The sequence below is a fragment of the Salmo salar genome, chromosome ssa21 (assembly GCF_905237065.1).
Source record: "Salmo salar chromosome ssa21, Ssal_v3.1, whole genome shotgun sequence".
NCBI classification, from domain to species: domain Eukaryota; kingdom Metazoa; phylum Chordata; class Actinopteri; order Salmoniformes; family Salmonidae; genus Salmo; species Salmo salar.
In genome coordinates, this window is record NC_059462.1 from 10183978 (window position 1) to 10202009 (window position 18032).

General features: G+C 43.2%; 1 protein-coding gene across 4 annotated transcripts in view; it reads left to right on the forward strand.

The window, feature by feature from the left end:
- LOC106581700 (inactive dipeptidyl peptidase 10) overlaps window positions 1-18032 on the forward strand; it is a 318157-nt gene that overhangs the window by 264814 nt on the left and 35311 nt on the right. For all 4 annotated transcript variants that reach the window (XM_014163942.2, XM_014163943.2, XM_014163945.2 and 1 more), the window contains exons 6-7: window positions 5844-5896; window positions 6214-6295. In XM_014163942.2, the coding sequence (XP_014019417.1) occupies window positions 5844-5896; window positions 6214-6295 (135 nt within the window). The remainder of the gene's footprint in view (window positions 1-5843; window positions 5897-6213; window positions 6296-18032) is intronic.

The window sequence follows — 18032 nt, forward strand, 5'->3', positions numbered from 1 at the left end:
AAAATAGCTTTTCTGTGAAAGCTCATTTTGCAATATTCTGAGCAGATAGCCCGGCCATCACGGCTAGCTAATTTGACACCCAGCAAGTTTGGCCCTCACCAAACTCAAATTTACTATAAGAAAAATTTGATTACCTTTGCTGTTCTTCGTCAGAATGCACTCCCAGGACTTCTACGTCAACAACAAATGTTGTTTTGGTTCCAAATAATCCATAGTTATATCCAAATAGCTCAGTTTTGTTCGTGCGTTAAGTCACTATCCGAAGGGTGACACGCCGGCGCGTTTTGTGACAAAAAAATTCAAAATATTCCATTACCGTACTTCGAAGCTTGTCAAACGCTGTTTAAAATAAATTTTTATGCGATTTTTCTCGTAAAATAGCGATAATATTCCAACAGCGCGACGTTGTATTCGTTCAAACACTGAAAGAAAAAAATGGAGTCGTCTCGTGTATGCGCGAGCCAGTGTCATTGTCCTCAGAAGGACCACTCACAAAAACCCCTGCTGTTTTTCGCCCAGAGACTGCAGAGCTCTCATTTCACTTTCTGGTGCCTTCCTAGAGCCAATGAAAGCATTAGAATATGTCACGTTACAGCAGAGATGCTGTATTTTTGATAGAGATGCCCTAGAAGGACAAGAAATGGTCAGACAGGGCACTTCCTGCATAGAATCTTCTCAGGTTTTGGCCTGCCATATGAGTTCTGTTATACTCACAGACACCATTCAAACAGTTTTAGAAACTTTAGAGTGTTTTCTATCCAAATCTACTAATTATATGCATATTCTAGTTTCTGGGCAGGAGTAGTAACCAGATTAAATCGGGTACGTTTTTTATCCGGCCGTGAAAATACTGCCCCCTATCCCAAACAGGTTAAGCGTTTTCCAGAACATCTTGGGGTTAGACCCACAGAGAGAGAACTGCTCCTTAAAGTAACTAACTTTGGCCTTCTGGATAGCCTGAGTGCGCTTATGTCTCATTTGCCTGAATGAGAGCCAGTCAGCCTAAGTATGCGTGTGCCGAGCATTTCGCCAAATTCTTGAGGTGGAGTAACTCTGCAAGATCACAGTCGAACCAGGGGTTGAACCTGTTTTTAATTCTAATTTTCTTCATGGGGGCGTGTTTGTTAATTAACAATACCACTGAAATTATTAAAAAAAGAAGGTCCAAGCGTCTTGGACAGAGGGGATCAAGCTGATTCTATACCATTTTACAGAGGCAAGTTCATGAAGGAAGGCTTGCTCATTAAAGTTTTTTAGCAAGCGTCTATGACAAATCAGGACAGGTTGTTTCACTGAGCAGCCATTACGAACCAGGCTGTAAAACAGTGATCACTAAGGTCATTACAGAAAACACCAGACTGATACCTATCAGGATTATTTGTGAGGATAACATCAAGAAGAATAGCCTTTTCTGGGTGTTTGAAGTCATACCTTGTGGGATTGGTAATAATCTGAGAAAGATTTAGGAAGTCCCATTGTTTTATGACTTGGTCAGGTGGTTTAAGTATGTCCCAGTTTAGGTCACCTAGCAGGACAAATTCAGACTTGGTGTAAGGGGCCAGGAGAGAGCATAGGGCAGGTAGGGTACAGGCCGGTGCTGATGGAGGATGATAAGCACCCAGCAACAGTCAACAAAGAGCTATTTGAAAGTTTAATACTTAAAACCAGTAAATCAAATTGTTTGGGGACAGACTTGGTGGAGATAACCGAGCACTGAAAGTGATCCTTGGTAAAGATTCCCACTCCCCCACCTTTGGAAGATTTGTCTTGACGAAAAAGGTTATAACCAGAAAGGTTAACATCAGTATTCAAAACAGTCTTCCTTAACCACGTCTCAATAATGACCAACACATTTGGATTGGAGCTCTGGACCCATACTTTCAATTGATCCATTTTAGGTAATAAGCTTCTCGTGTTAACGTGCAGAAAACCCAGGCTTTTACGGGAGCAGAAATCAGTGAAGCAGATATCAGAGCACAAGTCAGAATTGGGGCTAGCAACAGTAGATGGGCCAGGGTGTACGTGCACATTTCCAGATATCATCAACAGTAATACAATCAAGGTACGGCATAGTACAGGGAGAGCTCTGCAGTGCTGATTTATGACATCTGAATGTGCATCAGATGGCAACAAGATCATATTGTACAGCAATTTCATCAGGTAACATGAATACAAAGCCGGCGAGCGGTGTTAAGAATGGGATGGGAGGCCAAAAGTCTGTGTAACCAATAGAGAGTCAGAGTCCAGAGTTTACCCATGGAGTATAATAATGAAGTCCATTGTTTACTTGACATGACAATCGCTCTGTGAGGAAATTATGTTTTATTTCATTTGATGACAGATCTCAGTCAAAAAGAACATTTTACGTTTCTGTTCTTTCTCACATTGTAAAACCACAAAGTTTATTACATGGGTGTTTATTACATGAATACTGTACGTATTCAGCCTCTGCTAATTTGAAGGCGGCGAGTCACTGAATATAAAGGGTACTTCATCAATGTTACACAATGTTTTATCCTTCACAAAGATATATCAAGGTTTTGAGGACCAGAAGGTAAAGAAACTGAATTCTTAATATATTTCCCTCGCCAGTATGTCAAAAAAACGATCACACGGTTTTTTGACATACTGGCGAGGGAAATATATTAAGAATTCAGTTTCTTTACCTTCTGGTCCTCAAAACCTTGATATATCTTTGTGAAGGATAAAACATTGTGTAACATTGATGAATTACCCTTTATATTCAGTGACTCGCCGCCTTCAAATTAGCAGAGGCTGAATACGTACAGTAGGTCCTACCTCGCCTAACCCCTCAAGGCTGATTACTGAACAAATGAGCCTGGTGGGAATCACAAAGGAAGATGAAGGAGAGACAGAATCTTTCAGAGCTATTTCATCAGGACTATACGGGGGTCACGGTAACCCAAATAGCCCAATGTTGTGTGATTTAGCAGGCCAAAAGCAACACCTGGGGCCCTAAGCACCGTTATCACTGTATCCGTATTCCCTCCCACGCTAAATGGGTCTAGATTGGGTCTGGCAGACCCCTGAGACTGAATGGTCGTCACAGCACTGGCACCTTGAGGGCCCATGCTATTATAGTTAATCTGATGGGGCCAATGTGCTGTAAGGGTCCAGAATTGCTATGGTAACCTGAGGGCCAAATACTGACTGCTGTCAGGCTTGCACTGATCCTGTCATTCACACTGGGCCAACATTGTGCACAAAATATATAAGATAGCAAAACATGATACGGCATCGGTAGCTTCAGGGACCATTTCGCTTTGATACTCGTAGGTGTGCAGCCTGCTCTTACGTTCATTGCATAGGCACCTCTAGAGCGGCTTACAGCCTAAAATAATTCCCACCCTCGAGTGTTCTATTGATCTCCTCCCCTTTTGCTGACAAATGGATCGATCACAGTGGGGCTGGAGACACAATTAAACTTGTTTTGGGGTGAGAGTGCTAAGAAAGCTGGCTCATTGGCTCTCTGCTATGTTGGTGCTAGAAGGTGCTAGAATTTGCTTAAGTTTCTTCACTGTATTTGGTTAAGGCTCCTCTGTAACCAACAGCCAATTGAGCAAAGTTTTGCCTTAAATGTGGTCATGTTCGAATAAGGGCAGTAAACTTGGCCTTTAGTTTCTAAATGCAAGAAAGTCACCTGTTTTTAGACACATGATTAAATACAACAATCATTCCCATTTGTATTCAAATGTCCTACTCTGTATAACACAGTAATTAACAGCCTTAAACATGTTATTACTATGTAATAAACTCGTTTCACACATACAAGCATCCAAATACTATTTTCATCTCAAATACTATTTTGTAACATTTATTTTACCCAGAGGCTGAAAGCAGCCATTGGAAACCTTGGCATGCATTTCTCCGTTAGCTGGTCCGGTGGACTCTTCTCTGAGGCAGTATAGAAGAGCGCCTAAAGCTGTCTGAACCAGTCTAGATATTTAATCATGTGTTTTAATCTGTGGGCCCCTGCTCCCAGGCACGTGCCACACACTGCCAGAGATTAGGGGATCTCTGGGTAATATACAGAACCATGATCCTCCACACCTCTCCCATAAATCAAGAGAATGTTTTCATTTCATTCAATCCGATTTGCATACGTAATATGAGGGGAGGAGGGGAGGAGGGGAGGAGGGAGCGGGCGAGTCACCTTGGCAGTGGAAGAGGAGCAAGGAAAAGAGGGAGGGAAGGATGGTCAGTGTGTGGCAAATGTAATAATCAGATGATATTTGAAATGGAGGAACATGGTGATGAAAATCGTCATTAATACAACATGGGCTTTTCATTGGTTTGGGCAGATTCGTTTCCCTCTGTGTGGTTTTTTACTAAACTTTTGCAGTGTTATTAATCGTGTTTGATAAAACGTCCATGCCCCCAGCCCTGTGCAGACCACTCGTATTCAACATTGAGTTGCAGCAAAAGTTTTAGTGCAGTAGGAGTTGAAAATGTCAACCTACTTGTCTTTGATTAAATCACCACACTGAACACAAAGGTCATTGTGCCAGCTCTTGAAGAGACGTAGTGAGGGAAACAATGTGAAACATTTCGAAATGATCCTCTAACTGTACACCTGATACTGGAACTGATATTAGCCATTTTTATCATCATATACAGAGTAGGACATTTTATCAAAGCTAGAGATGACGAGCAGCTCAGAGAGAGTGAATTCCACCCTGAAGCAAAGATATCTGCGCAATTAGGTTCTTAAACACTTTCTCAGACACTCAAATTAGTATCTGACAGGCAGTTTAAACTTTTTTGCCAAAGGTCAAAGTGTGTTTGGAAGTAAAACTCCAACTGGAGGGAGTCAATAGGGTTCAAATAAAAGTCACAGAGTCCATTCCTCTTCTTGTGCCTTCCCAGGGAACAAGAGTCTGTGGTTTTGCTGTGGATATTTCACATAAGCTCATTACCTCTAGTTCCAAATGATTACCTTGAATTTGTTTTAAAGAGACGGCGCATCTAAACGCTTGGGCGTTTTAGTTCCTAGCCAGGGATGTGTTTTCACAGAGTTTTAACCTGACCTGCGTCTCTGTTGCTTAGCAGCTTATAGCAACTGAGGTAGATGAGACATATTTTGTCAAAGCCATTGGAGGTGCACTCTCCAACCCCCTCCCTTTCTGAGATCACTCATCTTGGCTTGTCAACACTATTTCTGGTGCTCATCAATCTAGCGCTATCACATCTTTGCCACCACCTTCCGCCGTCCTCATGCGCTATGCATAATTCACTGTGGCAAAGTGCATCCTTTTCAAATGAAGAAGCACTTTTTAATTTGAGCTATCCATCCTCGGCTGTGGCATCCCTGTTTTTAGACTCCTGTCTGCTCAAACAGATATATCAAACACTTGAGTCTGAATCAGGTGTCTCAATCCCTCTTTTTCTTTCTTTCTTTCTCTCTCTCTCTCTCGCTCTCTTTTCCCCGTCTACAGTGTGAATTATACTATCAAGTCAGGCACAGCTTCTCGAGGGGAATCCAGACAGATTTACAAACACCCCAGTCAGAACCATTTGGATGCTCTCTCTCTCCCCCTCCCTCCTGCCTTTCTCTCTGTGTCTTTCATACTCCTGGGCTTTCAGACCTAAAGTCATGGGGGTTGCATGATCAGTTTCTCAGACGGAATTAAAATGTCTCATCTCCCAGCTGTCACCCATGCAAATTGCATTGTCCCCAGAATCTATCTGTGAAAACAGCTACCGGTCTATTCTGTTTGATGCCTTTCTCTGCCTGTTTTTATGATGTTGTTATCAGCCAAGCTGCCTCCATCGTAAATATTTCATGCAGTAATCTTCTCTTTCTTTTCTCTCTTTTGTTCCAGGTTTTCCGGCATTCATACATGGCCTCATATAGCATTTACAACGTCCACACAAGGTATGTTTTGTTTGCTTGTTTACCATGAACTTTGTTGGGGTCTTGATGTGTTTGTTTACTTGTCAAGGCAATCTTTTCTCAGGCATTAAGTACATTTCAATTATGATGATAAAACAATGCTGTGAAATTAGCTTTTAAAGTTTTTAAATGTTAATTTGAAATACAGGCAGTCCAAGTTTTCAAATGTTAATTTGAAAGGCAGGCAGTCCAAGTCTAGTAGGCTGAGAGGAGTTGAGCACTGTCCTTCAAACAAAATGTGTCAGCTGTGTCAGCTGCTCTAAGCAGCAGTGTTACTGTTACTTAATGTTGTTTTTCAGGGAGGTATGGGAGCTGGATCCTCCAGAGGTGCTAAATTCTATTCTGCAGTATGCTGCATGGGGAGTACAGGGCCAGCAACTGGTAAGTCAAAGACAAGTGGTCTATGACCACAAGTAGGCCATTCGTCCACGCAATCCTCTTATATCTCCCATGTTACCATTTATAATGCAACGGTCATATTTGGCAATGTGATTTTTCCTGTGCCTGCAAGTATGGCTATTAAAGTCACAACCCTTTATGACGTTGCTTTTGAATATTATTAGCATTTTTTGGTGTAATGGCTAAGGTATCAGGTTGATAGTCACTAGACCCAGGTTTGAGTCCTGGTCAGGGCTCCCCTCCAAATTTGCAATATTCTGCATTTACCCACCCCAATGTTGAAGGTAACTGACTATAGTCATTACTTAGGCTTATGTCAGCTACTTTTGGGTACAGCTTGTATAAACTTAAAAGAAGTTGCTTTAACAAGTGTTGGCTGTGGCCTTAAATATACAGTACCAGGTGACTACCTCATGAATCTGGTTGAGAGAATGCCAAGAGTGTACAAAGCTGTCATCAAGGCAAAGGATGGCTACTTTGAAGAATCTAAAATCTAACATCTATTTTGATTTGTTTCACACTTTCTTGTTAGTTACATGATTCCATGTGTGTTATTTCATAGTTTTGATGTATTCACTATTATTCTACAATGTGGAAAATTGTAAAAATAAAGAAAAACCCTTGATTGAGTAGGTGTGTCCAAACTTTTGACCGACACTGTATGTGCAAAGGATTAGGAGCGGTTGGTATGCCAAGGATCAACAGTTTTAATAAATCTCTTTATTCTGTATTTTCAAAATGATGTTCTTTCTTGGTTTGGCCTTCGGGATGATTTTCTTTCCTTTTCCTCGTGTAATTGCTTTGTTTAACTTAATTGTTCTCCTATTTAATCCCCGCATGGAGTGCTTTCTGAACTTTTAATTAGAATGTGTTTTGATTATGTTGCTGTTGAAAGCGAATCATGCTTCTCATTAAAGACGCAACAATGGACTATGTCATATTCACATTATCTCAGACAATGGCAGAATCTATGTTTTGATATACTTTGGCAGCTCCCCTGTTGTCTGCTATTGCCTTGCTGTCATATACAAATGGCGCCGACAGAGATGGTCGCCTCACTTCGAGTTTTTAGGAAATATGCAGTATTTAGTTTTTTTATGTATTATTTCTTACATTGTTACCGTAGGAAATCTTGTCTTATTACATACAGCCAGGACGAACTATTGGATATAAGAGCAACGCCAACTTACCAACATTACGACCAGGAATATGACTTTCCTGAAGTGGATACTCTGTTTGGACCACCACCCAGGAAAATGGATCTAATCCCAGTAGCCGACCCAAAACAACGGCGCCGTAGAAGGGGCAGAGGGAGCGGCCTCCTGGTCAGGCTCCGTAGACGTGCACATCACTCACCGCTCCCAAGTATACTACTCGCCAATGTTCAGTCTCTTGACAACAAGGTAGACAAAATTCGAGCGAGGGTTGCCTTCCAAAGAGACATCAGAGATTGTAACATTCTCTGTTTCACGGAAACATGGCTCTCTCGGGATATGTTGTCGGAATCGGTTCAGCCACCGGGCTTCTCCGTGCATCGCGCCGACAGAGATGAACACCTCTCTGGGAAGTGGAAGGGCGGGGGTGTATGCTTTATGATTAATGACTCATGGTGTAATCATAACAACATACAGGATCTCAAGTCCTTCTGCTCACCCGACCTAGAATTCCTTGCAATCAAATGCCGGCCATTTTACCTACCGAGAGAATTATTGTCAATTATAGTCACAGCTGTGTACATTCCCCCTCAAGCAAACACCAAGATGGCCCTCAAGGAACTTCACTGGACTCTATGTAAACTGGAAACTATATATCCGGAGGCTGCATTTATTGTAGCTGGGGATTTTAACAAAGCAAATTTGAGAACAAGGCTACCTAAATTCTATCAGCATATTGATTGCATGACACGGATGGCTTATACTCTCGACCACTGTTACTCTAACTTCCGTGATGCATACACATCCCTCCCCCGCCATCCCATTGGCAAATCCGACCACGACGCCATCTTGCTCTTACGGTCTTATAGGCAGAAACTCAAACAGGATGTATCAGTGACGAGAACCATTCAACGCTGGACTGACCAATCGGAAGCCACGCTTCAAGATTGTTTTGATCACGCGGACTGGAATATGTTCCGGTCAGCCTCAGAGAACAACATTGACATATACGCTGACTCGGTGAGTGCGTTTATAAAGAAGTGTATTGGAGATGTTGTACCCACTGTGATTAGTAAAGCCTACTCTAACCAGAAACCGTGGATGGATGGCGGCATTCGCGCAAAACTGAAAGCACGATCCACCACATTTAACTATGGAAAGAGGTCTGGAAATATGGCTGAATATAAACAGTGTAGTTATTCCCTCCGCAAGGGAATCAAACAAGCGAAATGCCGGTACAGGGACAAGGTGGAGTTGCAATTCAATGGCTCAGACATGAAACGTATGTGGCAGGGTCTAGAGGAAATCACGGACTACAAAAACAGCCACGTCACGGACACAGCCGTCACGTTTCCAGACAAACTAAACACCTTCTTTGCCCGCTTTGAGGATAATACAGTGCCACCATCGCAGCTCACTTACAAAGACTGCAACCCCCCTCTCCTTCTCCGTGGCTGATGTGAGTAAAACATTTAAACGTGTTAACCCTCGCAAGGCTGCTGGCCCAGACGGCATCCCTAGCCAAGTCCTCAGAGCATGCTCAGACCAGCTGACTGGTGTGTTTACGGACATATTCAATCGCTCCCTATCTCAGTGAGTTGTCCCACCTGCTTAAAGATGGCTACCATTGTTCCTGTACCCAAGAAGGCAAAGATACCTGAACTAAATGACTACCGCCCCGTAGCACTCACTTCTGTCATCATGAAGTGCTTTGAGAGGCTAGTCAAGGATCATATCACCGCCACCTTAATGGCCACCCTAGACCCACTTCAGCTTGCATACCGCCCCAACAGGTCCACAGATGATGCAAACGCCATTCCACTTCCCACTGCCCTATCCCATCTGGACAAAAAGAATACCTATGTAAGAATGCTGTTCATTGATTACAGCTCAGCATTCAACATCAAAGTACCCTCCTAGCTCATCATCAAGCTGGAGGCCCTGGGTCTCAACCCCGCCCTGTGCAACTGGGTCCTGGACTTTCTGACGGGCCGCCAACCCAGCTGGTGAACATAGGAAACAACATTTCCACTTCGCTGACCCTCAATGCTGGGGCCTCACAAGGGTGTGTGCTCAGCCCTCTCCTATACTCCCTGTTCACCCATGACTGCGTGGCCATGCACGCCTCCAACTGAATCATCAAGTTTGCAGACGACACAACAGTAGTGGGCTTGATCACCAACAACGACGAGACAGCCTACAGGGAGAAGGTGGTGTCAGGAAAACAACCTCTCACTCAACATCAACAAAACAAAGGAGATGATCGTGAACTTCAGGAAACAGCAGAGGGAGCACCCCCTCCATCCACACTGAAGGGACAGCAGCGGACAAGGTGGAAAGTTTTAAGTTCCTGGGCGTACACATCACAGAAATACTGAAATGGTCCACCCACACAGACAGTGTGGTGAAGAAGACGCAACAGTGCCTCTTCAACCTCAGGAGGCTAAAGAAGTTTGGCTTGTCACCCAAAACCCTGACAAAGTTTTACAGATGCACAACCGAGAACATTCTGTCGGGCTGTATCACAGCCTGGTACGGCTACTGCACCGCCCTCAACCACAAGGCTCTACAGAGGGTGGTGCAGTATGCACAACGCAACTACCTGCCCTCCATGACACCTACAGCACCCGATGTCACAAGAAGGCCAAGAAGATCATCAAGGACAACAACCACCCGAGCCACTGCCTGTTCACACCGCTATCATCCAGAAGGTGAGGTTAGTACAGGTGCATCAAAGCTGGGACTTTGAAAATAGATTTAAAAACAGCTTCTATCTCAAGGCCATCAGACTGCTAAACAGCAATCACTAACTCAGAGAGGCTGCTGCCTACATTGAGACCCAATCACTGGACACTTTAATAAATGGATCACTAGTCACTTTAGATAATGCCACTTTAAGTAATATCACTTAAATAATGTTTACATATCTTACATTACTCATATCACGCGTATATACTGTATTTTATACCATCTATTGCACCTTGCCTATAACCGCTCAGCCATCGCTCATCCATATACTATATGTACATATTCTCATTCACCCCTTTAGATTTGTGTGTTAGGTAGTTAGGGAATTGTTAGATATTACTGCACTGTCGGAACTAGAAGCACAAGCATTTTGCTACACTCGCATTAACATCTGCTTACCATGTGTATGTGACCAATACGATTTGATTTGCTATTTCTCTTTCTTACATGGAAATGTATGTTTGAGTGAATTACATGTGAAGCCAGAATGTATAGATAATAGCCACTCAATCTCTTGTCTTGGGTTAGAAGGTCAACCAAGTTACCTGGCCTTTAAAACATTTGCATCAAAGAATTCCTTTGGCCCTTTTAAGTCACAAAATTATGAGGTGCTGGTTTTTAAGTATTTACCTGTTGTAAAGGTGAATGTCTGGCCCTTTTTGGCAATGCACTTCTAGTGGACATTCAGACATGTTGACAGCTTTCAGTCAGATTAACGGAAAGATGATATTTGATAAACGATAACAATCAGTAGTGAAATGCGAAGTACACCTGAAATAACCTATACTAATTTGACATTCAGTATGCCATTTAAATGTTGACCATTTCCATTTCCTCCAAGCCTGACTATTTATCTAAAATCTGCTCGTTTTGTAGTACTTTGTAGTGAAGCCCCAGAGCAGGATTAACCACATTGCCCCATCACCTCTGGAAGGCTTCTTTTAAGCTTTTACAGAAGGCTGCTCAGACACAGTTCTGATGGTCTCACATGTGTAGGATCCCACGTCTGACGCCAAATATTATGAAATTGGGTCATGTTTGATTCAAACTTAGTACTATCCATTTGGATAGTGGGCACACTGCTGTAACTAAATGTTTTTATTGAACCTTTATTTAACTAGGCAAGTCAGTTAAGAACAAAGACAGATATACAATGACAGTCTACCGGGGAACAGTGGGTTTACTGCCTTGCTCAGGGGCAGAATGGCAGATTTTTACCTTGTTAGCTCGAGGATTCAATCCAGCAACCATTCGGTTACTGGCCCAACGCTCTAACCACTAGGCTACCTGCCGCCCCTAAAGTGCCAAGAAGGTTAATATATTTGTCCGACATCATGGGGAGACTAATGGCAGGATCATTATGGTATCCCCCAAAAAATGTGATACAATAAAGCAGTTTTTCGTACCAAGACCCCAGAACTCTATTAGTCTAATCCAGGGCAAGTGGCATCCAAAATGCACCTGAACTAAAACGAGAGGCCAGCCTTTCTGAAACAGTGGAAACAGCATAAGCAGGTTGATTTGGAATGCTAAATGACCCTTGCATAGTCTTACTTGCGTAACCCCGGTTCTCTGTGTGAGGTATCGCACATATGGGGACACGCCCTTCGAGACGGGAACACAAGGAAGCTCCAATCACACAACGTCTGTCATAGACAGACAGGAAGTATGGTGGATAGTGGGGAACCCCACTTCTTATAAGGCACCACAATCCCACCCTGTACTGACTATCAAACATATGTTTTCTTCCTTACACATAGCGAGAAGGGAAACGCGGTGAGATACACTACCTCACTCATAATATCAGAGTAACGGGGTTACTCAAGTAACCTTAAGTTCTCTTTCAAATACTTGTTTCGGTATCTCACATATGGGGCAAGACTCATCCCTCAGAGGCCCCGAACTAAGGGACATATGCGTAGAGCAGGTGGTAGCTTTCCTGTCAAGCCCAACTCAGTCCAAACAGATGGGAAAACTCAAAAATGGATCCAAACTTAAGCCCTTAAACAGATGGGAATTGGTCTATATGGAAAGGGCTAAATTGAAATGTTTCTTACAGAAGAAATATGGAAATGCATAACCTCAGCACGCCGCAGGTCTAACTGGTGTTTCCAAGTGGCCATAGACCTCTCCAAAGTGTGCACAGTTCCTAAGCAATTTCAATGACTCAAACAAGAGTCTTCAACTATAATCTGCTTTTTTTAGCTCTCTTAGCTGTGCCATTGAGGAACTAGTGCAAGCACTTTTTTTTTTTTTTTTGTGTGTGGAACACAGCCCTGCATGCCCGCCTTTACACAATTAATGTTGTTTACAAAATCCAAAGGTGGACATCATTTGAAAGCTTGTTCTATTACCAACGTGACTGGCTGAATTATAAAATACGATCTTACAGTATTAGACTTTCACAATGCAATTTAGAGAACAGATCATAATTGTGGTTAATATACTGCAGATTGGAGTCAGATGTGTGGTCTGCGGCAAATTCTCTTCACAATATAACAAACTGGCTCATTCTGTTCAGGACAACCCAGGGTATGACGCCATGTCACCTTGGAACTAACTCTACATTAAAACGTAGTGATCATAAACCTTTACACTGTATATGCTTTTATGATATCAAAGTAGTATTTATTATAGTCCTCAACGTCTCATCTTTCAAAAATCGTTATTTTTATTTCACTTAGGCCTGCATGTTGGAGCTTGGACCATAAGATGTTCACTGTACCCCGCAATCACACCTGCAACCCTGTACATATGACTATTAAACACACTGAATCGGAATCTAACTGTCTGATGCCGGTGGGGATGAATGATTTGTGAGAGGAGCTTAGAGAGAGCTTGTGATTTCCGTAAGGTAGAAAACAATAATGGCTAGAGGGCGGGATCGTAGCACCTTATAAGGAGTGGGGTTCCCCATTATTCGCCATGCTTCCTGTCTGTATATGAAAGACATGTAATTGGATCTTCCATGTGGTCCAGCCTTGAAGGGAATGTCCCCATATGTGAGATTCTGAAACGAGTATTTGGAAGAGAAACTCCAGTTCATTTTCAAAAGGAAATCAGCCAAATTAGATGATTGATTCCAACATACAGCCTTTTGTCAACATCTAACAGGCTTAAGTATATTAGTGGCTTCTTGTCTACATTTGGAACATTCTGTGTGGTTTATTTGGGCATAAATCAAACTCACCTCCATTAGAGGGCCATTACTGGTGATGAGGGGTGAGAGGCAGACAGATGTGCAGGCATGCGGGACTCTCGAGTGGCATACGCTGCATCATTAGCCATAAGTGTATCTTATGAATAGATGATACTGCTAGTATACATATCTTCGATGCCCATACGGGGAAAAAATACATTGGGAATATAATGTATTTGAAAAACATTTATTTAATACATTTTAAATGCATTCCAACATATATTGAAAGTGTATATATACTGTAAATGTTTGTAAAATGTACACCGGGTGTACAAAACATTAGGAACACCTGCTCTATCCATGTCAAACTCAAATCGAAACAAATTTTATTTGTCACGTGCGCAGAATACAACAGGTGTAGGCCTTACAGTGAAATGCTTACTTACAGGCTCTAACCAATAGCGCACAAAAGGTATTAGGTGTACAATAGGTAAGTAAAGAAATAAAACAACAGTAAAAAGACAGTTGAAAATAACAGTAGCGAGGCTATATACAGACACTGGTTAGTCAGGCTGATTGAGGTAGTATGTGCATGTAGATATGGTTAAAGTGACTATGCATATATGATGAACAGAGAGTAGCAGTAGTGTAAAGGAGAGGTTGGCGGGTGGTGGGTGGCGGGACACAATGCAGATAGCCCGTTTAGCCAATGTGCGAGAGCACTGGTTGGTCGGCCCAATTGAGGTAGTATGTACATGAATGTATAGTTAAAGTGACTTTGCATATATGATAAACAGAGAGTAGCAGCAGCGTAAAAGAGGGGTTGGGGGGGGGGGGCACACAATGTAAATAGTCCGGGTAGCCATTTGATTACCTGTTCAGGAATCTTATGTCTTGGGGGTACAAGCTGTTGAGAAGCCTTTTTGTCCTAGACTTGGCACTCCGGTACCACTTGCCATGCGGTAGTAGAGAGAACAGTCTATGACTGGGGTGGCTGGTGTCTTTGACAATCTTTAGGGCCTTCCTCTGACACCGCCTGGTGTAGAGGTCCTGGATGGCAGGCAGCTTAGCCCCAGTGATGTACTGGGCCGTACGCACTACCCTCAGTAGTGCCTTTTGGTCGGAGGCCGAGCAATTGCCGTCCCAGGCAGTGATGCAACCAGTCAGGATGCTCTCGATGTTGCAGCTGTAAAAACTTTTGAGGATCTCAGGACCCATGCCAAATCTTTTTAGTTTCCTGAGGGGGAATAGGCTTTGTCGTGCCCTCTTCATGACTGTCTTGGTGTGTTTGGACCATTCTAGTTTGTTGTTGATGTGGACACCAAGGAACTTGATGCTCTCAACCTTCTCCACTACACCCCGTTGATGAGAATGGGGGCGTGCTCGGTCCTCCTTTTCCTGTAGTCCACAATCATCTCCTTAGTCTTGGTTACGTTGAGGGATAGGTTGTTATTCTGGCACCACCCAGCCAGGTCTCTGACCTCCTCCCTATAGGCTGTCTCGTTGTTGTCGGTGATCAGGCTTAACACTGTTGTGTCATCTGCAAACTTAATGATGGTGTTGGAGTCGTGCCTGGCCATGCAGTCGTGGGTGAACAGGGTGTACAGGAGGGGACTGAGCACGCACCCCTGGGGAGCTCCAGTGTTGAGGATCAGCGTGGCAGATGTGTTGCTACCTACCCTCACCACCGGGGGCGGCACGTCAGTAAGTCCAGGATCCAGTTGCAGAGGGAGGTGTTTAGTCCCAGGATCCTTAGCTTAGTGATGAGCTTTGAGGGTACTATGGTGTTGAACGCTGAGCTGTAGTCAATGAATAGCATTCTCACATAAGTGTTCCTTTTGTCCGGGTGGGAAAGGAAAGTGTGGAGTGTAATAGAGATTGCATCATCTGTGGATCTGTTTGGGCGGTATGCAAATTGGTGTGGGTCTAGGGTTTCTGGGATGATGGCGTTGATGTGAGCCATTACCAGCCTTTCAAAGCACTTCATGGCTACAGATGTGAGTGCTACGGGTCTGTAGTCATTTAGGCAGGTTGCCTTTGTTTTCTTGGGCACAGAGACTATGGTGGTCTGCTTGAAACATGTTGGTATTACAGACTCAATTAGGGACATGTTGAAAATGTCAGTGAAGACACCTGCCAATTGGTCAGCACATGCCCAGAGCACACGTCCTGGTAATCCATCTGGCCCCGCAGCCTTTGTATGTTGACCTGTTTAAAGGTCTAGCTAACACAACATGTCATTGGAACACAGGAGTGATGGTTGCTGATAATGGGCCTCTGATCGCCTGATCGCCTATGTCGATATTCCAGCTACAATAGTAATTTACAACATTAACAATGCCTACACTGTATTTCTGATCAATTTGATGTTATTTTAATGGGCAAAATTTTTGCTTTTCTTTCAAAAACAAGGAAATGTCTATGTGACCCCAAACGTTTGAACGGTAGAGTAAGTATTCAGAACCTTTACTCAGTACTTTGTCGTAGCAACTTTGACAGCAATTACAACCTCAAGTCTTCTTGGGTATAATGCTACAAGCTTGGCACACCTGTATTTGGGGAGTGTCTCCCATTCTTCTCAGCAGATCCTCTCAAGCTCTGTCAGGTCGGATCGGGAGCGTTGCTTGATTTCTCTGTAATTTGCTCCGTTCATTTTTCCCCTGATCCTGACTAGTCTCCCAGTCCCTGCCATTGAAAAACATACCCACAGCATGATGCTGACACCACCATGCTTCACCGTAGGGATGGTGCCAGGTTTCCTCCAGATGTGATGCTTGGCTTTCAGGCCAAAGAGTTCAATTTTGGTTTTGTCAGACCAGAGAATCTTGTTTCCCATGGTCTGAGAGTCTTTAGGTGTCTTTAGAGTCTTTAGAAAACCAAACTGGTTTTCATGTGCCTTTTACTAAGGAGTGGCTTCTGTCTGGGCCCTCTAATATAAAGGCCTGATTGGTGGAGTGCTGCAGAGATGGTTGTCCTTCTGGAACGTTCTCCCATCTCCACAGAGGAACTCTGGAGCTTTGGCAGAGTGACCATCCAGTTCTTGGTCACCTTCCTGACCAAGGCTCTTCCCCCCCCCGATAGCTCACTTTGACCGGGCGGAATGATGGAGGCCACTGTGTTCTTGGGGACTTTCAATGCTGCAGAAATGTTTTGGAAACCTTCTCCAGATATGTGCCTCGACACAATCCTGTCTCTGAGCTCTACGGACAATTCCTTCGACCTCATGTCTTGGTTTTTGCACTGACATGTGTTGTCAACTGTGGGACCTTACAAATTTATTTACAGGTGTGTGCATTGATATTGATATCAAGTCCTACAGCAACAATGTTTTTCTGAACCTCCTGCTAAAGATGAAGGGAAATATATCTTCCATTACGAAAAGTGAGCATGAGAAGGCTTAGGTCTGCATACCACCGCTAGCCGTCCACTGTAGAGCCGTATAATACCACTCATTGGAAGCACAACATTTACATTTACATTTTAGTCATTTAGCAGATGCTCTTATCCAGAGTGACTTACAGTTAGTGCATTCATCTTAATATCACAGTCATGGTGAGTACATTTTTCCTCAATAAAGTAGCTGTCAGCGAGGTCAGAGCTAGTAGGGGGGGGAGTCAAGTGTGAGTGTTAGTTCACAAATTGTTTTGGGGTTGGTGGTGCTGTGGGATTTATTTAAGATACTCTTTGAAGAGGTAGGGTTTCAGATGTTTTCGGAAGATGGGCAGGGACTCTGCTGTCCTCGCTTCAGGTGGAAGCTGGTTCCACTATTGGGGTGCCAGGACAGTGAAGAGCTTGGACTGGGCTGAGCGGGAGCTAGCCATACATTGTACAACCTATAGTAAAAAAAATGGAATAACAATAATCATCTCGAGCTCTATAATGTTTTCATTATTTAATTAAGCTGAAGAGAGGCACTTACTATAGTCTTCTTTTTTTTGCCTCTTGAGATGGGAAAACATGTTTTTATGAAGTTGAGCATGTGATCTTGGTGCCAGAATGTTAAAATTAGGTGAAATCAAAAGTATATTTGTTTACTCACCATCACAATTTAAATTATATTACTGGCAAAGTTTTGGCCTGGTGGCCCAAAAAAGTATACTGATACTCAGTTCGTATACAGAACTGACACAATAGGTTTGTGTGGGTCAACAACAGCATCCTTGAAGTGAAGGTTTTTGCTGCTGGGCTGATCTGTGAACACAAACTCAAGCCCAAAACAAAAAGTAATCCATATAGAAATGTAACGATAGCGCTTCCTTGTAACCGAACCTGTCATAACCAAATTTCCTAACAGACGCCTCATAGTTTCAAACACACTCATCTCCTACACCACTGTGGTACTGAAAATCCTACCCCATTTAAGGACAGCTACTCTCAGCTTTTAGTGGAGCAGATGGTACATTGATGTGGAAACTGTTCAAACTGTTCAAGTCATTGCTGTTAAAAGCAGCTCTTTTCGCTGAATCCTATACCACACACATACTACTGAAGCGATTTAGACAAGTTGCCTTTGCTTAATGTCTTTGATGTAACAGCGGGGCCTGCAGAGCTTGAGATGGGGTCAGCTCAGCTCCAGGACCAAGTGACTACATAACTGTGTTTTATGTAAGTCTGGCTGATGCAGACAGCTGGCTGGCTGAGAAACATTGAATGGTTCTGGGAAAATGTGTTATCTGAG